The sequence below is a fragment of the Arvicola amphibius genome, chromosome 9, assembly GCF_903992535.2.
Source record: "Arvicola amphibius chromosome 9, mArvAmp1.2, whole genome shotgun sequence".
In the NCBI taxonomy this organism is placed as follows: Eukaryota; Metazoa; Chordata; class Mammalia; order Rodentia; family Cricetidae; genus Arvicola; species Arvicola amphibius.
In genome coordinates this window covers 122,926,188-122,947,333 of record NC_052055.2, presented here as the reverse complement: position 1 = coordinate 122,947,333, position 21,146 = coordinate 122,926,188, and the positions used below count along the sequence as shown (strand labels likewise).

Sequence of the window (21,146 nt, the reverse complement as noted above, 5' to 3'; positions counted from 1 at the left end):
CCGACTCCTAAGGCTCAGAGTGTGAGGAGGCAACTGTCAGGCCGTGTGACTTAGCCCAGGCTAGCCCACATGCCAGGAGTCACGAGGCAAGAGAGCAATAGACAGAAGTCAAGCCATAATTCAGGGTTGTCCTTGGTCTTGGGCTTGTTCACAGCTGCTGGTGGAGGGAGACGACTGAGCTCTGGGAGAGCAGGGAGGTCACATCTTGGAGGTAACATTTATCATCTCTTGTTCCAGAGAAGGCTGATTTGAGAGAGAGAGAGAGAGAGAGAGAGAGAGAGAGAGAGAGAGAGAGAGGGTCTGTGATCTCCCACTGGGACTATCATCAGGGCACCACCTCTATACCCAGTGTGTTCTATTTTTGTTGTTGTTGTTTTGTTTGTTTTTTGTTTTTCGAGACAGGGTTTCTCTGTAGTTTTGGAGCCTGTCCTGGAACTAGCTCTTGTAGACCAGGCTGGCCTCAAACTCACTGAGATCCTCCTGCTTCTGCCTCCCGAGTGCTAGGATTAAAGGTATGCACCACCACTACCCAGCTCAGTTTGTTCTATTTTTGAGCTCCGTAGTCCAGGCTAGGCTAGGATTCACAGGCCTGCCTCAGCCTCCTGAATGACAAATCTACAGGCCAGTAAATGAGCTGGCGTGAAATGTCTTATTGCTTCTGGGAACATTTTCTTCCTGCCTGCCCTTCTTTTTTTAAGGCAGTCTTACTGACTGGCCTTGGCTGGGCTGGCCTTGAACTCAGAGATCAACCCTACTTCTGCCTCCTGGGGGCTGGCATTAAAGGCCTGCCCCACCATTACCCAGTTTTCTTTCTTCTTAAAGATTTATTTATGTCTATGGGTCTGTGCACGGGTGTGCCAGTGCCTGAGCAGCTAGAACAGTGTGCTAGATCCCCTGGAGCCAGAGTTACAGGCAGTTGTGAGGCACCAAGTGGGTGTTGGGAACCAAAGCCAGGTCCTCTGCGAGAACAAGTGCTCGCAACCACCTCTCCAGCTCCTGCTGGGCTCTGTGGGCCAAGCAGGTTAGAGATGCCAGGAGCGTGATGCCAGGAGCGTGCCAACCTTTGCCCTCTCCCAGGCCATACTGTGTCATTATTTTGTTACTGAACTGTGTGTGTGTGTGTGTGTGTGTGTGTGTCTGTGTGTAAGAGAGAGAGATTTCACTTTGTTGCCCCATCTGGCCTTGAACTCCTAACCCTCCCACCTCACCCTCCGGAGCTGAGATCACAGACCGTACAGACTGTCTAGGGTTTCTATTGTTGTAAAGAGACACCATGACCACAGAAACTTTTTTTTTTCTGAGATAGAGTTTCTCTGTTTCTCTGTAGCTTTGGGACCTGTCCTGGAACTAGCTCTTGTAGACCAAGCTGGCCTCGATCTCATAGAGATCCGCCTGCCTCTGCTTCCTGAGTGCTGGGATTAAAGGCGTGCGCCACCACCGCCTAGTCAACTTTTACTACATCCTTTGAAGAATAAAACTTTAAAATTATCAAAACCATATAAAAAGCTATTGATTGGTGAGACTTTTTAGAGAACTGTTTCTCAGGACTGGACAGATGGCTCAGGGGTTAAGAGCACTTGGTAATCTCGGTTAGGTTCCTAGCACCTGTGCTGGGCAGTTTACAGCCTGTTCCAGGAGATCTGACGCCACCAGGGGATCTTTAACCCCAGCATTAGGAGATAGAGCAGACAGATCTCTGTGAGTTCAAGGCTGGCCTAGAGCACATAGCAAGTCCTGCCAAGGCTACACAGTGAGACTCTGTCTCAAAAATGAATGATGACAACCGTTCAACAGCTGGGGATAGTCTAGACATAGAACACTTAGCTTGTATGGATGGTTCCCCAGCATTGAAAAATCCTGGGCGGAGCATGGTGGAACAAGCCTTTAACCCAAGAGAGAAAAAAGCAGAAAACAGTTTCTTTTTTTTTTTTTTTCTTTTTTCTTTTTGAGACAGGGTTTCTCTGTAGCTTTGAAGCTTGTCCTGGAACTAGCTCTTGTAGACCAGGCTGGCCTCGAACTCACAGATACCCGCCTGCCACTGCCTCCCAAGTGCTGGGATTAAAGGAGTGCACCACCACTGCCCGGCGCAAAAAACAGTTTCTATGGCTGTGACATGTCTGTGATCTCATATCCCAGTGTGTGGAGGAAGAGGCCCAAGAATAAGGAATTCACGGTCATCTTCCCCAAAACAAGTTCAAGACCAGCCTGTGCCACAACACACCTGACTCTTTTTTCTCCGTATATATTAGTTAAAATTGTGCCAGGTGGTGGTGCACGCCTAGCATTCGGGAGGCAGAGACAGATGCATCTCTGTGAGTTTGAAGCCAGCCTGGTTTACAGAGTGAGTTCCAGGCTCCAAAGCTACACAGAGAAACCCTGTCTCAAAAAACCAAATAAAAGCCGGGCGGTGGTGGCGCACGCCTTTAATCCCAGCACTCGGGAGGCAGAGGCAGGAGGATCTCTGTGAGTTCGAGGCCAGCCTGGTCTACAAGAGCTAGTTCCAGGACAGGCTCTAAAGCTGCAGAGAAACCCTGTCTCGAAAAACAAAAACAAAAACAAAAACAAAAAACCAAATAAATAACTAAATAAAATAAAATAAATTGTAAATTTAAAGGCACATCTTCCTAAATTCTCAGGTTTAACTTGCATAGGCTGATGTTCTCTTCTCTTTAGAATTCTTGTACATTTTGTATAATATATACATTTTATAATGAAAAAGTAATAACCCACCCTTTGAGTGGTGTTCAAAGTTAGCCCGTGGGCTGACATATTAATTTGCTTGAACATCACCCATACCATTTACAAACTTAGTTAATTAAGTTCTTGTAAATATTTAAACAATGTTTACAAATTTAACGTTCTTGATTTTATGTTCCAAGTACAAGTCCTCACAGGACAGATTTACAAGTCAAATAAGAAAAAGTTTTAGGCACATATAACATTCTCAAGGAACTTTAACGTTCAGTATTTAGTTTACTTATATACTTATTTATAACATGTGTGGGGTGTGCATCTGGAGATCCAAGGACAACCTCCCACAGGAATGGGTCCCAGGAGTCGGTCTCAGGTCACATGCCCTCCAGCAGGTGCCTTTACACACTACTGGCCCTATTTTTTATTTTTTAAAATTATGGGTAGCTGTGTGTTTGGTGGTCAGTTCTGCGTACACGGGTGCAGATGTCTGGGGAGGCCAGAAGGGGCGTCGGATCCCATGGAGTCGGAACTGCAGGAAGCTGTAGCCTGAAGAGGGTGCTGGGAACTGACTCAGGTCCCGCGCCGGAGCAGCAGAGCTGCTGGGTCAGCCGCGACCTTTTCTTGATTTTGAAAACAGGGTCTCTCACCGACCAGGGACTCGCGTCAGTTTTAGTATCGAGCTCTTTGCCTTTCCAGTCCTGGGGTTGGACTCCATTACATCTGAAGTATGCACTGTGGTAGGTGGATATGGCAGATACTGAGAAATTTGGGATAAGAGGATTTTTTTTCCCCCAATAAACTGTTTGGATAGACACCTAATGACTTTTTTTTGGGGGGGAAAGGGTCTCAACGAAGCGCAGCTGACCTCCAACTCGCTTTGTGGACTCGTAAAATCCAGATGTATCTGGTGCAAACAAGGTACAGTTTCGGGAGACCCACAAATGTTGGAGCGTAGGAGTGCGTGCTCTCGATTTAACCGCAGCACCTGCAGGGTCCATCTGCACCCCGGCAGCCTCTTCCTTATGCTCCCCCTCCTAACTTCTCGCCCCCTGGTTTGGGCAGCTCCGGAAGGTACCTAGGAATGAGGTTTGGGGGACTTTGTTAGGTGTGGACGGGGCCAGAGAAACCAAAGCCCCAAATCTGGGGCTCGCTTTCCTTGCAGATGGAAATTACTGCCTCCTTCCTTACGTTCCCAAACCAAAGAACCGACTAGAACAATTTAGCTCCTAGGCCCCACCCACAAATGGGCACGCACCGGGGTGTGAAACTGCGACGGCCATCTTGGTCTCGGGCAGCACCCTCCCCCTTCGGACTTTAGCCTTAGCCGGGAGGACCAGAGAGTTCCTTCAACCTTCTTTCCACCTAAATTCATGTGCTTGCGAGGCCAGCGACCCTCTCCTCCTGCTTCCAGGTAAAACCTCAAGCCAGTAACCTTGTGGCAAGTTCTAGCTCAATGCTCTCTGCTACCCAGCCTTTCTGAAAGGTGGGCGTCTAATGCACCCACCCATCACATGTTGTTCCAATATCTAAAGGAAGCTCTCGGTATACACGCTGGTATGCGGCGCCTGAAGTGTCGGCTGTGAGCTTGGTGCGGCGGTGCAGCGCTCTCGCAGCCTCCAGCACTTGTGAGCACACTGGAGGTGAAGGGAGGGGCGAGGGTTCAGAGAGCCAACCCAGGCCAATGAAAAGTACAGCTTCACCGGCCCCTTGGACGGGCACGTGACGTGACCGGCTGGGGAGAGTGTCAGAAGCACAAACCAGGGTGCCGAGGACTGAAGGCAGAAAGGAATCTTTGTGAATTCCGGAACATTTCAACGCCCCCAGCTTGTTATTTTTATCCCCCCTGGCTGCCTCTCTGTAGGGGCTCCCATGCAGCATCAAAACTCCTAGGATCAAAAAAGCCACGCATGTGTGTGTGTCCACGGGGGACGGGGGAGCTGGAACATCATGTCCCAGGCAGAGCTGAGTGTGAGAAAGGGCCTTTAAAGTCGTGTGGGCTGTGGTTCCTGTAGAGAGGTGGCCCACTGAGCTCCCCACCCAAGGGGCCCCTGACTTTCCTTGTGGTGGGAGACCTGGAATGCAAAGAAATAAGAGGGGGGCAGCAGATGGCTCAGTGGGTAAAGACCTGACTACCTAAGTTCCGAGTCCAGGTCCCAAATGGTGTAAGGGGAGAATACTCTCTCTCTCTCTCTCTCTCTCTCTCTCTCTCTCTCTCTCTCTCTCTCTCTCTCTCTCTCTCTCTCTCTCACACACACACACACACACACACACACACACACACTGTGCCCCATCCTAAATGCACAGAAAAAAAGCATGAGACTAAGGGCTAAGATGTGGCGGGGACGCCACAGAGGGCTGGCTGTGGTTTGTTCGGATTTTCCAGCCCCCTGCAGCCCCGTGCCCAGGATTTTGGAATCTCAGTAGAAGGACTTATGTAGTATGGAGTCAGGATTACACCTGTCTGCCCAATTTCCCACAATCTAGCATAGGGTAAAAATGCCAGGTGGAGTGTTGGGGGGATTGCACAGTTTATTTCCAGACACAGTCAGAGGATGAGGTGGGGGACCCGTCTGCCTCCCCTCCCTGCATTTGGCTTAATCAAGAATTTTCTCTCGCCTTACCCCTATGTTGTGCAAGATAGAGAAGACACCCCCACCCCACCCAGAGGGCCTAGGCAGACAAGGAGCATGGGTGGTGGTGTGGTTCAAGTATTCACAGGTCCCGGGGTCACACTGCACCCAGATCCACAATTGCCCCTGCAGGTGTAGCTCTTTAGCTTGAGACCTCCAGATGCGTGTCGCCCCTTCCCCCGTCCTAACAACAGAGTCCTAGGCTCCTCTCTCAGTCAAGGAGGTCCCCCTGGCAGGCAGGCTCAGCTGGGGCTCTGGGGAGAAGGGGAGGGTCCCCCTGCCCACTAGGTTGCAAGCAGTGGTCCTTGGGCCAGGGGATGGGTGAAAACTGAAGAATGGCAGGAAGGGACGAAGGTTTGGAGGGCCTCGATGAACACATTCAGACAGCTGTGGTCTGAACTCTGACCTCCACCCCCACTGTGGGCTCGGGATCCCTGAGAGTCCAGCCACAAAGGCAAAATGCGATAGGGTAGGGGATGGAAGGGGGAAGGGGAGAATGGGGGATGGAACTGGGGGAGTAAGAAATGGGGGTAGGGGGGACCGAGCAGGTCATGCACCTTTCCAGTCAGCCCTATTCCTGGGGGAGCCAGTGTAGGGAGGGCCAGTCTGGGCTCAAGCCCCCTCTCAAGTTCTGACCTTCCAAAGTAGCAGGAGGTCTGGGAACAAAGGTTAGAACCACTGGTCCCCAGGTCCCCAAATGCCTGACTTTGGGTTTTGTGGAAGGAAAGCGTGTGGGGGGTGTCTCAAACGGTAGTATAAAAAGCAAAAACCGTTAAAAAGTTTCTGGGAAGCAGTACCCAGTCTCTGTGCCTCCAAGGCATCAGTCAGCCCCGCTCAGACAGGACGGGGCTCAGTAGCACCATGCAATGTTGGGGTATCCGTGCCTCCTTGGGGACCCTGGGCAGTGGGTCTCCAAAGCGGGGGGGGGGCCTGTTTGCTAAAGCATCTGTGCTCTTGGAGGAAGGAGAGGATTGTTGCAGGGGAGAGGGGTAGGGAGTTTAGGCTGGGGGCCCCAAAGGGCTCCCTGGGAGTCATGATCTGAAGAATCTCTGTACCATGTATTGGCCCAACAGAACCACACCAAGAATTGTCATCACGATCAGAATGGGGTCTCTGCGCAGATTCAGGGCTGCCACCTGTCAGGAGAAAAGGGGTGGGTTATGGAGTGGCTAGACTAGCCCGAATAGCAGGGGGATGTCCCCACCCCCGACACTCACCCAGCCGCCTCTCTGCGCAATCCATCTGGCAATATAATGGTGCAGTATGATATCAGCCAAAAAGCAGGTCACCTGGCCCAGGAAGCCGGTCAAACCACGCTGGTAGACGTACAGGGCCAGGCGGTAGCCAAAACCCAGGAGAGCCACCACACGGCCCCAGCTGATGCCGCTCTTAAACAGGCTGTGGGCAAAGGGTTCCAAAGATCATGGAGAGCCCGCTTTGGGGGCCATCTCTTTCCTTCTTCCTTTACCCCCCCACCCCGCACTGGGAAGCTAAATGGTTGAGCTGCCAGTCCAGGTCAGAAAGTCGGCCTTGGCGTGGCCGCCAGTCAGGAAGAGCCTGGGTCTCACAGGTGAAAGGAGGAAGAGGGTGAGGAACTGACTCAGCTAAGAGGGTCCAGAGAGGGAAGGGCGGGCAGACGGGAGGCAAGGACATTACCTGTGAAGGTTGCTGCTGGCCTGGCAGCCCGGGGGACAGCAGAGAGAAAAGGACAGAGAGATTAGGAAAGATCCCAAACCACTGGAACACAGGGTGGATCCTAGCTGAGGGCAGGGACAGGACATGCCAGCACTGAGCACTCCTCTGAAGCCTGTCACCCGCTTCTGCCTTTCCCGCCACCTCTAGATCTACCCTGACACTGACTCCCGGTTCAGGGAAAGGACAGCGGATACAACCAGGCTTGGTGGCACATGCCAATGATCCTAGCACCAGGCTGAGGTAGGAGGATCAAGAGTTCAAGGCCAGCTTGGGCTACATGAGACCCCCCCCCTGCAAAAAAAAAAAAAAAAAAAAAAACAACAAGGGGCTGGACAGGTAGCTCAGTGGTTAGGAACACTGGCTGCTCTCACAGAGGATCTGGGTTCAATCCCAGCCCCTGCATGATGGCTCACAGCCATCTGTGACTACAGCTCCAGAGACCTTCTTCTGGCCTCTGGCCTCAGGCACACAACTGGCACACATATGTATGTATATGCAGATAGAGCACCCCTACACAGAGGATCAGAATCAAGCTATGCACCAGTGGCACACGCTTGTAATCCCAGCACTCGGGAGGCAGAGGCAGGGGGATCTCTGTGAGTTCGAGGCCAGCTGGTCTACAAGAGCAAATACAGAGCAGCCAGGGCTACACAGAGAAAAAACAAAAATCAAAAAACAAACAAAAAATGATTTAAAAAAAAAAACCAGCTGGGCGGTTGTGGCGCATGCCTTTAATCCCAGCACTTGGGAGGCAGAGGCAGGCGGATCTCTGAGTTCGAGGCCAGCCTGGTCTACAAGAGCTAGTTCCAGGACAGGCTCTAGAAACTACAGGGAAACCCTGTCTTGAAAAACAAAAACAAAAACAAAACAAAACAAAAAAAAAAACAACAAAAATTAAACCAACATGGATGTGGTTTGAAAGTGGGAACATTAAGATTCTCTGTTTCGGGGCTGGAGAGATGGCTCAGCGGTTAAGAGCATTGACTGCTCTTCCAGAGGTCCTGAGTTCAATTCCCAGCAACCACATGGTGGCTCACAACCATCTGTAATGAGATCTGGTGCCCTCTTCTGGGGTGTAGGTACGCATGCAGGCATAACACTGTACATAATAAATAAATAATTTAAAAAAAAAAAAAGATTCTCTGTTTCCCAGGAGGCTTCACTGGGATGCGAGCCACGTATTGAGTGACTCTCTGTCCTGGGCACCAGGTGGCCTCTTAGACTCTTAGACGCCACTGAATCACAATTGACAGAAACTGGTCCATCCCAACTGCAGGGCTCCTGGCATCATCTTCACCCCAGGGTACTAGTTGTTGGTGCCAGAGTCCTGAAAAGACAGGAGCTTGTGTGCAAAAGAGTGAATGGGACCCAGAGAGGGGGAGACGGGTGGATATCATGTCTGAGTTCACCCCGACACTGTCCCCAGCCAGGGAGCCCCTGTATGTGGGGTGGAGGGATGGGTACCTGGAGGCAATCTTAGTGAAGAGTTCATAGGCGTTCCCAGCTGTGGGCTGGAGCTGCTCCAGTAAATTCTGGAACTCCGTGTCGTATCTGCGGTTAATGTCATCTCCAATGATAGCAAGCTGCCGGCCCACCTGACCCAAGACGCTGTGGGAACGAGAGTCGGGGAATGGGAAGTTGGCCCTGGGAACCAGACTCATGACAGAGGAGGATTCTTCTGGCAGCGTGGGGTCAGGGCAGACTTTGCTCCACGCCTCTGAAGGTCCGTGACAGTGTTTGTGGGCAGGAGAGCTGCATTAGGGGCGAGGAACAGGCAGACCCTGAAAGGAGCCTAGGTTCCCCCCTTCCCAGGGACCAACCCCTGGGGCTGGAGCTTACCTGTTGGGTTCAAGGGGCAAGTTGTCCATCTCGGGGTTGGCAGAGGCAGCAGCACCCTGGGTCTCTTGTTCCTGCTGGTGGAGGTAAAAAACGAAGCTTCGAAAGACCTCCTCCGTGTCCTGGGCAACCTGCTGTTCTGGGGGTCAGAACTGCGCGTCAGCGAGAGAAGGCGGCCCCAGCAGCCTCCCCCACCCCCACGGTGTTCTGTGACCGTCCATTCCTCATGACTGTCCTGGCATGTAAATGAGCTCCAGCCCACAGACAGGGAAACTGAGGCACACATGGCCAAATCATGTACACGAGATCATGCAGCTGGACAGAGAGGAGCTGTTCATCTTGGTTGTCAAGTCAGTGGATCTGGAACCAGCTAGAGTCACCTCTGGGTAGATCTGATGGTGTTTTCCAGAAGGATAGACTGAGTGGGGAAGGCCTTCCCCACAGTGAGCTCACTCACCTTTCAGTGGCAGTACCAGTTCCCGCCCACCCCCCCTCCGCCAACCCTCCCCCCATCCCCCCGCCCTCCATCCCCCTCTGCCCGCCCTCCTTAGATGCCAGCCCTCCCCCAATGCCCACCCTCCCCCGCTGCTGGCCCCTCCCCCACTATCTGCCCATTCCCACTGCCTGTTGGTAAGTACATCTACCCTGACATTGCTGCTTTCACTGTTATAGAACCCAGCAACCTCAGCCTTCTGCTGTGGACCAGGGCCTGTGCAAAATCCTCTACTGTGCACTGAGACCAGGGTCCGCACGGGAATTCTCCACTGTGCACTGAGACCAGGGCCCACACAGGAATCCTCCACTGTGCACTGAGATCAGAGCTCACACGGGAATCCTCTACGGCTTCAGCACTAGATGAACTGGGACTGCTGAGCCCCTCCCCCCACTGTGGAACAAGCAGCTCCCAGGTTCTCAGCCTCCCTAGTGTATAGGTGGCCTTTATTGGATCACGTATCCCAATCTATTAAGTCCTGCTCGTAATGTATGCTCATTCTACCTATTCTGCTCTCCTAAAGAGCCAAACTGCAGAACTGGGCTCCTGAGCGTCCAGATGGACGATTCTCCAGCCCTTAGAGGAAACCAAACTGACATCAGGAGCCTCAGGCAGCCGAAGGATGGTGGGTTCTGTCTTCAGGGTTTTTTGGTTTTTCAAGACAGAGTTTCTCTGTTTAACAGTCCTATCTGTTCTGGAACTCCCTCTGTCTGTAGACCAGGCTGTCCTTGAATTCACAGAGATGCTCCTGCCTCTGCCTCCTGAGTGCTGAGATTAAAGGCGTGCACCACCAAAGCCCAGCCTTGTCTTCAGTTTTTGAGATAAGGTCTTGCTGTGGAACTTGATTTATAGACCAGGCTGGCCTCGAACTCACAGAGATCCTTCTGTCTTTGTCTCCTAAATGCTGGGCTTAAAGGTGTGTGCCTCCACGCAGTGCTGGGATTGGTGTTTTTGCTCTGAGACAGGGTCTCTACCTCACCCTAGTCACAGACTGACCTAAAACTTGTCCCAATCCTGCCTCAGTCTCTCAAGTGCTAGGATTGCAGACATGAGCAACTACATCCCTCTCTCACAGACCTGGATATGAACCTCAATCCAGGGACCAGCCTGTACTCCCCAACCCCTGCCGGTTCACTTAAAGGGCAGCCATCTTGCCCCCACCCCACCCCCACTGGGATAAACCAGGTCACTTCCTCCTTCCTCCCACTGAGAGCACAGGGCAACCAGGCCTGACTCTTCTGCCTCCCTCCCTCCCTTGCCTCCAACCAATCCCATCCCTGTGCCTGGAGAAGTCTCGCCCCCCGCCCCCTGCACACCAGTCCCATGCCTGGCTCACTCTTGTGCTTATGGGATGATGAGGGTCAGGAGGACCCTTACCAGAAGGGGAGTCATCACAGCCCTCCCTTGGGGGACCTGGTCCTTGTCCAGATGCCATCTTTCAGGTCTCTGTGGACAGCAATGTCACCCTGCAGAGGAGAAAAAAAAGCAGAGATAAGGCTGGGCGTGGTGGCACGCCTCTAATTAGAGGTAGGTGGATCCCTGAGTTCAAGGCCTGTTTCTAAGGGGGAGGGGGAATGAAGAAAAGAGAGAAGGAGGGAGGGAAGGAAGAAAGAGAGCAAGCAGAGATTCTGGCTGGAGACCCCAGACAGAGTGGTTGTCTGGCAGGAGTGAGGGAACCCCACTTCTCCCACTGCCAGGGAGACTTTGCAGTCCTCTGGGAGCATCTGGTGGTATCCCCTGGGAGCAGCGGGAACTCAGCGCCTGGCTGGAAGCCTTAGGGGAGACACATAAACTTGAGGAAGCCCCCAGAGACCGGGCTAGGTGAGACCTTCAGGAGGCTGTGGCCCAGCCCTGCCTTGAAGATTCTCATTTCTGTCACAGTCGCTTGAAGACAGGGTGAGGCTGCTTTGACAGACTGGGGGACCCTTCTGCTGTTTCCGAGGCTGCCCACCCCTTCCTCAGCCTGCCACCTCCCAGCCACGAAGGCCTTCCTCCAGGTCTACTTCCCCATGGCTATGGTGGAGTCATACTTGTTTCCCCAAAGAGCCTGGGACAAACTCTTGAGTCTACTACACACTCCTGACACATAGGAGAACTTGGTTGTGTTGTGTGTTGAGAATAGACATAACTGGATGGTTGTGATGTGTTTGATCCTAACACTTGGGAGACAGTGAGTTCTAGGCCAGTCTGGTCTACACATGCAGTCCCAGGCCAGCCAAGGCTACCTAATGAGATCCAGTCTCTAAAACTAAAAAAAGAAAGAAAAGAAAACTCCCACGATGCAGGTGCAGCTGGCACCCTTGCACCTGTGTTATAGGCTGGAAAATTCAGGACAGAAAGACGTGAGTACCTACCTGTACCACAAGGTCAGAGGAAGACATTTGTCTTGCAGAGTTTGGTTTGGTTTCTCTGTGTAGCACTGGCTGCAGACCAGGCTGGCCTTGAATTCAGAGATCCGCCTGCCTCTGCCTCCCAAGTGACGGGATTACAGGCGTGAGCCACCACCGCCGGCTTTTGTTTTGTTTTTTAACCTGGATTTATATATTTTTAATGTGTCTGTGTGTGCGTGTCTCATGAGATATATGTAGAGGTCAGAGGACCGGTTTCAGGAGTGAGCTCCCTGCTTCCTTCACGTGGGTTCCAGGGACAGAACCTGGACTGTCACACTTGGCAGCAAGCCCCTCGCCTGCTGAGCTCTCTCACTGGCCCAGATTTTTCTGTTTTTGTCTTTTGAGACAGAGTCTCACGTAGCCCACCCTGGCCTCAAATTGAGTATAGGTCAGAGAATGATCCTCCTGCCTCCACTATGTGAGTGCTGAGATTCCAGGTGTGCTGGGATCAAATCCAGGACTGTGTGCGCTGGCCATGCATATTCCCAGCTCAGCTACATCTCAGCTCAGCTTACTTCATGGGCTTACTTCATGGTTTGTTCCCAGGGCATCGCTTCTTCCAATTACAGCCTGCACAGAAGTGAGCTGGGACCCCTTAGAGTGTCCCCAGCCTGCCTCACACCACACCCCTACACCATGGGACCCCTCACAGCCTCCCCAGCCTGCCTCACACCTCACCCCTACATGTCGGTGCTAACCGTGTTTTCTTTCGGTTATTGGTTTATTTATCTATCTATGTTAGGCAGGTTCTCACTAGCCAGGAGATCCTCCTGCTTCAGACGCTGGTGTGCTAGTATTATAGGTGTCCTTTACCACGCCACACCCAAGCCCGTTTTCCTCTCTGACCGGTCTTGGCCGTGCGCAGCTGGTGTCGACAGTTATTTCCTGAGCGGGCCACCTTTCGCTTTCAGTTTGCGTCCCCTTCCAAGAGTCCCCCTCCTTCCCAAGCTGCCTCCATCACTTCAGGAAGTGACCTTCCTGTCAGTGAAGAGGGTGCAGACTCACCTCGGACCAAGCCCAGTAGCCCCCTAGCTGCCTGGGACTGGGCGCCCACCTCACCTTTGTCCAGCTCAGGCTGGATGAGGCTAATTTAGAAAGTTACTCTCAGAAAGGGGTTGCAGGGCTGGCTGCCTTCCTCATCAGTGCTGGACTCAGGGTGAGCAGGCCCTCTCCTCGTCCCTGCAATCTAGGCCTCATTAAGACAGTCCTCTGCCTAGCGTGGTCCACCCAGCCGCTCCTTCCAGAATAGGGGGCTCTTCCTGCTGCCCTTGTTCTTCAGCTCGGTAGTCTCAGGCCACCAGGGCCAGGGGATGCTGACTCCATCCTCAGAAAGCCACCTGGAGGCTTGCTGTTGGGGAGCAGGTGGGCTCTCAACAGCCCCCACAGTCCATGCTGGCCTGGGCCACCTGGCCACCATCCAAGTGACCTGACTTCCCATTACATCCACTTGCTGGACCCATGATGTGTGCTCCCCACAACCAACCACTAGGCTGTACCTAGAATGGGTCTAGGGGTCCTGCGACAGCACGGGGGAGCAACTGTGACATTTCTGTCTCTCTCCTTGACCTTCACCCTCCCCTCCTTCCAGATAACAAAAGTCCCAGTTGCCTGGCATCCAGGGCCATGAGAGCCTGGCCAAGAAGGGAAGCTTTCTGGTGTTCAGCTGGAGGTGGCCCTGTTTGGAGCAGACCACCAGCATGGCTTTGAGGACCACCCAGGGAAACTTGAAGGCTTCCCTCCTCAGCTCGTTCCCACCCGACGGGGCTTTCTGCCCCACCCTGGGCCGGAGGTGCCAGGATTAGGAAGATGGAGTTTGGCACTGGCTGCCAACGTACCTGTGCGGTTCTGGTCCAGATGTGGGAGGGCTCAGCAGTCTGAAGAACAAAGATCCCGAGAGTCTGGTGGCTGATCCCAGGGGCAAGGTTTCAGGCCTGACTTGTAGAAACCAGCGTCAGTGAATTCACGGTGTCTGGAAGCCGCCTCGGGCTGTCTCTTGGCCCAGGAAGCCTCGCGACTTTGTGACCATAGAGGAGCCAGCTGCTCTCGGCAGTGATCAGCTCCCTCTAGAGGAAGTTGCTCGATGGCCGCCGGATGCAGATGCACAGGGACTCTGCTGCCTGGACGCAGGTCCTGTGGGCCAGGCATGAAAGCAGCTGGCCTGCGGCCTCCCGCGCCTCCCTGGTCCCAGCCAAGGGGGAAGCCGACTCTTCGCTGCATTTCCCGGCTCTGATTCCAGGCCCTCACCCTCCATCTTCTCCCACCATTGGCAAACAAACACAAACAACAACAAAAACCAGCACGGAGCTGGGGGTGGTGATGCAGGCCCACCATCGCAGCACCCGGGAGGCTAAGGCAGGACGATCAGGAAATGGAGGCCAGCCTGTGCTACATGACACCCTGAAAGAAGGGAGGACGGGGAAGAAAAAGACTCAGTAGAATCTGTGCTGTCACCTGACCCTGCCAGACCTCAGGGACTGACCTCAAGCACAGAATAAACTCTAAAGAGACAGGCGTGTGTGGAGTACTGTTCTCAGGCTCCGTGCCCTCCCAGCACAGAGGGAAGGGCTCCTGTCCTCCCCAGCGAGGACCACACAGGGTACAGTTTTCCTGTGTCTCGCCTTCCCTCAGTCTCCAGACCCTGGCTGGCTCCCTGTACCCCTCTCCTCCCAGCAGCACCCCCCTCCCCACTGCTCCGAGTCATTCTTCCCCCGCCCCCACCTCTCCCTCGCCTTCTAGAACTCCTGGAGATTTCCAACTGGAGGTTTCTATTAGCAGTTGGTCCTGGGCTGGCTGCCTACCATGGCTTCTTGAGTCAAGGTCCCTCTCAGGATGGCAGCCCAGGCTCGGACCCCTCGGTCACGGTCACGAATCTTGGGCTGCTCTTCCGTGTTGCGCTTTCTCCGAAGCCTGGTCGGGAGCAAAGGGAGTTCTAACAAGTCCTTGGCCAGAAGCCGGCCCAGTCCCTCACAAGAGCAGGAGGTTGTCTCCCCAAGGATTGGCCCCCGGGGAGGTCGCTGGAGGAGGGGGCCAAGGCTACACGCAGTGGTACCCAGGGACCTCTCTGTAGCTCCCTCAAACGTGCCGCCGCATGATGCCTTTGGGCTGGGCACTGGAGATATGAGGTCCCAGACCCTCACCTCCAATGATACCCTGAAGCTTCAGGCCCAGGGTGTAGAGGTGACATCAGTCCCCACCAGAGAAATCACGGAGGTTCTGGGACACCTGTCTGAGAAGAAAGGAGAGGAAAAAGAGACAGTAGGGGAGGCCTCTGGGGCCTCAGAGGCCTCAGACAGGTGAGGGGCTGGGGCTGTGTGTGGGGGGGGAGGGCATTGTCCAGAGAGAGCAGGGTACAGGCTGGAGGCCCATGGCTGGTGAAGGGTTGGGGCAAGGGGTCCTAAAGAGTGAAGTCCTGCTGAGCGGTAGTGCCAAGGGGAGGGAGGGATCAGCCGATGTGGGGATGGTGTCTGGACTGTGGATTGAGCACCAAAGATGAAAGGGGGAGCTGGAGTGGGGCTCACAGGTGGAGCACTGTGTACTCCAACCCCTGGGGTTCGTCCCTAGCAGTAATAGCCAGGCATGGTGGTCCAAGCCTTTAATCACAGCACAAGGAAGGCAGAGACAGGCAGCACTTCCGTGTCTGAAGTCATCCTGGTCTACAGAGTTAGTTCTAGGACAGCCAGAACTAGAGAGGGAAACCCTGTCTTGAGAAACCAAACAACAGCAAAACAACACAGTCATAGAGATGACGAAGGGATGTACCGGGCAGGTGCGACAGAGCTGGCGCCTCTGTTCTCAGCCCCTTCTGTAGCCTAGTGCTCCCAGCCTGCCAGGTCACCCTCCCTTCCTGGTCTCTGCAGCTACTCCCTGGGTGAAAGGTACCCAGCTCCCCACTTCCTCCCGCCCTCAGGTAGGAACAGAGCAGGGGCCTGGGAGAGAGGAGGGCAGGTCAAACAGATCTGTGAAGAGACCCCAGGTGGGTCAGGGCATGGCCACATCTCTGGGGGTCCCCTGACTTCTTCACCTGATTGTGCTTTGGGATTAGGGAGCACTTTGCTCAGGCCCTGGAGGCAGAACAAGGAAGCCTGCAGTGGGTTCCTGGACCACTGGCACTCACCCCTGGGGCCTTGGTCAAAGAGGAAGAGGAGGGGCCCTGCCTAATTGAGATTGGTAAGTATGATAGCTGGAGAGGCAGAAATGGACACCTCTCCTCTTAGGACCTCTTGGGGTGGGGAGCCCCGCAGGACATGAGCCATAACTTGAGATGACAGTGGAGCTTTGCTGAACCTCTCTGCCCCATACTCCTCGTCTATAAGGTGAAAACCGAATAGTTCCTGTCTCAGAGGCATCAGTGAGATGCTGTTTGTCAAGGACCAGAGCGGGACCCAACACAGAGCTGGGTGCAGTGGCTGGCTGGGCCTGGCACTCAGTAGGGATTCTGTTAACACAGGACACAGCCGGGTGCAGTGGCTGGCTGCATCTGGCACACAGTAGGCACTGTCCAGCACTTGGAGGGAGGAAAGAGAGCTGCCACAAGTCCAAGGTCCGCCCAGCTTCACAGGGACATACTTCTCAACAAGAAAAGTCATAGCAACAGCACAGCTAAGCATAGTGACCCACACTTGGAACCCCCAGGAGGCAGAGGCAGGAAGTCAGAAGTTCGGGGCCAGCCTTGGCTACATAGCAGAGCTGGAGGTTGGGCTTCGTGAGCTGCTGTCTCCAAAACACAAAGCAAAACAAATCCACAAAATGCAATAAGACCACGGGGCAGTGAGGTGGGTCTTTAGGTAAAAGGGGATGCTGCCAAGCTCGAGGACCCGCGTTCTTGTGACTCACAGGCTAGAAGCTGAGAACAGATTCATATAAGCTGTTTGTGACCCCTTGTACACACGCCACGGTGTGTACCCAAGATAAAGAAATAAAAGTGTAATGAACAAAATTAACAAAAGGAAAAAAACATCAGAAGGGGTAGCCCCACCCTCAGGGCCTCCCCTCTCCCTCTGAGACGGCTCATCAACCTGCTGCCAGCCTCACCAACGGATTCTTCACAGGAGACCTCAGGCTGACCTCCTGCAAGGTGGGGTCCACCCCATGGAATTATCTCCTTGGCTTATACAAACAACTGCAGAAGTCAGCCATGGCCAAGGTCAGCGGGGCTGGGTCCCAGGGTCTCTCTCCCTTTTGAGCTGGGAACTGCCCCCTCTTGTTTCCTGGTTTGGGGAGGAAGGGACACAGGCCTGGAGTCCTGACCCTCTCTCTCCACAGGCTCAGAGACCAGGGGTGCCTCAGTTTCCTCTCAAGGACGACTTGTCCCATGAGGAGAAAGGGGAGCGAGAAGAAGCAGAGGAGGACAGCTACCTCAAGCTGTGTGCCCCGCACGTCACTGCCACCTCCCAGTCTCAGCTCCAGAAGATGTTTAGGGCCACGGATACAGTGGGTAAGAGTCCGGCTTTGGCCGGTGGCTGAGGGAAGAAACGCGAGCACTGACCACAAGGTGGCAGCAGAGACCTACGGTGCCTGACTTGGCGGCCGCACTGTCGGTTGACCTCCAGGCTTAGCTGGGGTCCAGCGGGACCACACAAGCACCGCCCCCAACTCGCCCCACCCAGCTCCTGCCTGAGGGAGAACACCTCCAAGCCTGGTTCCAGCTCAGCAGCCCCATAGCCGTCTCTGGGTAGGATCTGACAACAGCTGTTGATTCATTAGGCCTGGCCAGGGCGCTCACGGTTAAGAGCGCTTGTTACTCTTGCAGAGAACCCCAGTTCAGTCCCAAGCACCCACGCTGGGTGGCCCACAACTGCCAGTGATTCCAACTCCAGCCCTCTTCTGGCTTCCACAGGCAGCTGTGCACAGATACACACTTTAAAAAACAAACAAGCAAACAACAACAACAACAACAAAAAAAAAAACCCAAACACAACAATAGCCAAAATACCCCCAAGATGTTGTGTGTGCTTACACAGCCATTACTAGGGCCGTTCTTTAAAAATGTGAATTGACACCTCTGAAGTGACGTCACAAGTTATTTGATGCCACTGACTGTGGGAATTGAAGCACAAAGAGGTTCAGTAACTTGCCCAAGGCACACAGCTACTATCGACAGAGCTGGGACTTCACACCCTGCCTAGGAGCAGCCTCCCGCCCCCACTGCAGGAGGAGCCCAGGGGTGCCGGAGAAGCTGTGCCTGGCTCAGGTACCTGAAGACTTTACAGGAGCTGGCCTGGATGGCAGGGCTGAGGAAGGGGGTGGCTATACAGTGGAGATTGCCCGGCAGGCTCTGCCTGCCCCACACTCTGAGAATGCAGGGATGAGAAACCCCATTTCTCCTGTGCGCTCAGTCATGTCAAATGTGTGGCCTCGATTGTCCACACACCAGGTAACCAGCAATACAGAGCCCTCTGAGGTTGCCAGCACCCTTCAATCCCATCCAGCCCCAAACACACAATTTACTGGAGACGGCACCAACTCCCTGCTGGTTGAGGGCCTTGTCCGAGCACACTGCCCTCTGCTTTAGACCCTGATGCCTAGCCCAGGCCGTGAGTCAGGGTCCTGCGAGCCTCTGCTCATGTTCAAATAACTTCTTTGAGCATCTCATGGGATTTAGGGGTTGAGGAATCTGTTTTTATTATTTTAGACATTCTTATGAAGTTGTCTAGCTACCCTTGAATTTGTGATCCTCCTGCCTCACCTTTTTTTTTTTTTTTTCTTGAGACAGGGTTTCTCTGTGTGGCTTTAGAGCCTGTCCTGGAATTCACTCTGTAGACCATGCTGGCCTCGAACTCACAGAGATCCGCCTGCCTCTGCCTTCCAAGGGCTGGCATTAAAGGAGTGTGCCCCCACCGCCAGACTCTGCCTCAGTTTCCTGAGCTGAAGGTCCCAGGGTTCTGTTCCAGCCTTTCTGGGGACCAGCCTCCCCCACCCTACCTGCAGCTGCCTGCCCAGGAGCTGGTTACCATGAGCATCACAGGAAACCTGGTGGCTTTTGAGGGTCTGTGGGTGCTAGGGGACACATGCCAGGAAGAAGAGCAGCAATGTCTGTCCAGACGTCTGTCCCCACAACACTCAGCCCACCTCTTTGCCTCAAAGGTTTCGTGGAGTCAGAGCTAAAGAAGATTCTGGCAGTACGACGGGAGTCCCGCCTCTGGAAGGTGGGCAACCCGGAGGGCCGGGAGCTGCTCACCCAGCCCGACATCACGCTGGAGGAGGCTGGCATGGTAGACGGCCAGGTATGCCCGGGTGCCCATCTAATTGGCTAACTCCTGAAAGTGGGGTGAGGGCCCCTTATCTCACCCTGGGCCTTGATTGCAGCCCCTACTGCCTAGACTCTTCTAGAGGTGGGTCTGAGATACTACCCTCTTTCTGGGAGCAGTGCACTCACGTGTGCAGGCATGCACGCATGCACGCATGCATGCACACGCACCACACACACGTGCACACATGCACACACACGTGCAAACATATGCAACAGTTCTCACTTGAACCAATATTTTCCCTCTTTTGTTGTTTGTTGAGCTGGGCTCTTGTAGCCCAGGCTAGCCTGACTGTAGTAGCAGAGGCTGGCCTTGGGCTCCTATTCCTACTGCCTCTACTTCCCCAGGGCTGGATTTATCAAGATGGGCTTGCATTTGAACTACACGTATCTTTTCCTGTTCCCTCTCATCCACACCAAAGCCCACAGACACACACAGGCTCTGGGGAGCAACCGCATGTCACCACGCCAGTTCCGAGTCAGTTTCTGTCCCCTCTATGATTCATGGGACTCTCTGCCCTGACGGTCTGTGGTTCACAAAAGGGAAGAATCCCCAGCTCACACAGGAGTCCAGTCAGACCATTCTGCTGTGTCATCTTGACTTTGGTCCTTGACCTCTGCAGGGACCGGCTGAGACTCTGTGACAGGTTTCACAGGCTCCTCAGTGTGTGTGTGTGTGTGTGTGTGTGTGTGTGTGTGTGTGTGTGTGTGTTGGGGGTGTGGGGGTGTGGAAGGGGACACAGGTCGACACAGGAGGACACAATGGCTGGCTCTGCCAGGATTTCACACCTGCTGGGCACTAAGGACATCCTAAGCTTACCCTCATGCCCGTGGCCTGACGCCCCCACACCCCTAACCACCCAAGTTGTGTGGGCACTGGATTTTCCCCTCATACAGAAGGGCTCCAATCCTGGGGTCTGTCCTCCTCCAGGACCTTGTGAGCCCACCTGCCCTTCCTGTCCTGCGCTCACAGCCCTGGGCTAGCATTGGCAGCACCAGGAGACTTGGGAGTTTCTGGATAATGCTCATGGGGCCCCCAGTCCTCTCTTTGGGGGTTCAGAGGTACATCCTCGACTCCTGCCTTCCGTAGTGGGTGTTTCAAAGTCCATCCTCTCCCCGCCACATTTTCCCTTCCTCTGCCCTTAGAGCCACTGCTAAGGGGGGCAGCGGTGGGGAGATTGCTGCTCAGCTTTTGGAAAATGCCAGGGACCTGAGGGATGGACGTTAAGCTCCGTTCGGCTAGAAGAAAGAGTATGCAGACAAAGGGAAAGGGGGACGTCTGGGTCCCTAGCTTTCAAGGAACCAGAGGTTGAAGTATTCCTGCATTATGCGGGTAGCTGGCTCAGGGTTGGTGAATCTGGGGTCAGCTTTGGGGTGGTGGGGAAAGTTTGGAAAAGGTGGCCAGGGTGAACTAAGGGAGGGTAGATGGGAAGGTTCCGGATGCAGAGCCGGGACTATCTTTCTTTGCCCGTGTCTGCCCACAGCACCTGCTCCTGGAGGAAATGGATGAGATGGGGAACTGGCCTCCTCCGGAGTGAGGCCCCTGCCGGCAGGAGCCTGCGGCGGCGCCCACACCCCTGTGGCCCTGGGTGGTGGGCCTGCCCACCGCTGTCTCTACCCATCAAACTCTGGTAGATGATGTTCTTAATAAAAGCTTAGTTTGCCATTAGCTTCCTGGGCTGTCTATCATCGGCCACCACCCGTCTGCCTCACTCCTTGAGCGAACCCGGTTATTAGGGTCTCTATCTAGTCCCTAATTCATGCCTGCAGAGCAGCTAGCATGGGGCCACCTCTGGGCACAGGGCCAGGTAGGCAGGAGGATTTGGGCTAACCTGGGGGTGCTGCCTGCCAGTCAGCCAGCCAGAAGGAGAGTCCCCAACTTCCCTCTCTCCCAGGCTACACTGTGTCCTTACCAGGAGGATCCGGGAATTCTCCCAACAGGAAGTTCCTGCCCAGCCAGCTCAGGGACAAAGCCAGGAAAGGGGCCCTGAACTGCAGGGACCTGCTTCAGGAGAGCTGGCTGGGAGGGCTACTGGGGGAGGGAGCAGGCGAGGAAGGGTCTCCTGAGCCTGGTCTGTCTTCTGTTCTGCTGCTGTCATAAAACACATGGCCAAAAGCAAGTTTATTTCATCTTGGAGTTTGCTGTCCCTTGTGGAGGGGAG

General features: G+C 54.1%; 2 protein-coding genes across 2 annotated transcripts; one reads left to right on the top strand and one right to left on the bottom strand.

The window, feature by feature from the left end:
- Positions 1-5,205: 5,205 nt before the first annotated feature.
- Positions 5,206-13,811, bottom strand: Bak1 (BCL2 antagonist/killer 1). Its single transcript, XM_038344032.1, has 6 exons — positions 13,574-13,811; positions 10,726-10,814; positions 8,859-8,994; positions 8,484-8,627; positions 6,542-6,722; positions 5,206-6,460 (listed from the first exon to the last, which is right to left on the bottom strand). Exons 2-6 carry the CDS (start codon positions 10,781-10,783, stop codon positions 6,356-6,358), a joined length of 624 nt encoding a protein of 207 aa, XP_038199960.1. The 5' UTR covers positions 10,784-10,814; positions 13,574-13,811; the 3' UTR covers positions 5,206-6,355.
- A 756-nt stretch (positions 13,812-14,567) lies between these two features.
- LOC119823917 (gametogenetin-binding protein 1-like) lies at positions 14,568-20,653 on the top strand. The gene is made up of 6 exons (XM_038344031.1): positions 14,568-15,031; positions 15,781-15,905; positions 16,787-16,881; positions 17,001-17,172; positions 18,822-18,961; positions 20,469-20,653. Exons 1-6 carry the CDS (start codon positions 14,568-14,570, stop codon positions 20,520-20,522), a joined length of 1,050 nt encoding a protein of 349 aa, XP_038199959.1. The 3' UTR covers positions 20,523-20,653.
- The last annotated feature ends 493 nt before the right edge of the window (positions 20,654-21,146 follow it).

What these genes read in the sequence shown, in the direction of transcription:
- Bak1 (XM_038344032.1), bottom strand. Translation starts at nt 10,783, where the DNA reads ATGGCATCTGGACAAGGACCAGGTCCCCCAAGGGAGGGCTGTGATGAC. An exon ending in CTGTGATGACTCCCCTTCTG is followed by an intron (nt 8,995 to 10,725) that starts GTAAGGGTCCTC and finishes TCTGACCCCCAG; the next exon opens with AACAGCAGGTTGCCCAGGAC. An exon ending in TTGCCCCTTGAACCCAACAG is followed by an intron (nt 8,628 to 8,858) that starts GTAAGCTCCAGC and finishes TCGTTCCCACAG; the next exon opens with CGTCTTGGGTCAGGTGGGCC.
- LOC119823917 (XM_038344031.1), top strand. Translation starts at nt 14,568, where the DNA reads ATGGCAGCCCAGGCTCGGACCCCTCGGTCACGGTCACGAATCTTGGGC. An exon ending in TAGGGCCACGGATACAGTGG is followed by an intron (nt 17,173 to 18,821) that starts GTAAGAGTCCGG and finishes TTTGCCTCAAAG; the next exon opens with GTTTCGTGGAGTCAGAGCTA. An exon ending in CTGGCATGGTAGACGGCCAG is followed by an intron (nt 18,962 to 20,468) that starts GTATGCCCGGGT and finishes GTCTGCCCACAG; the next exon opens with CACCTGCTCCTGGAGGAAAT.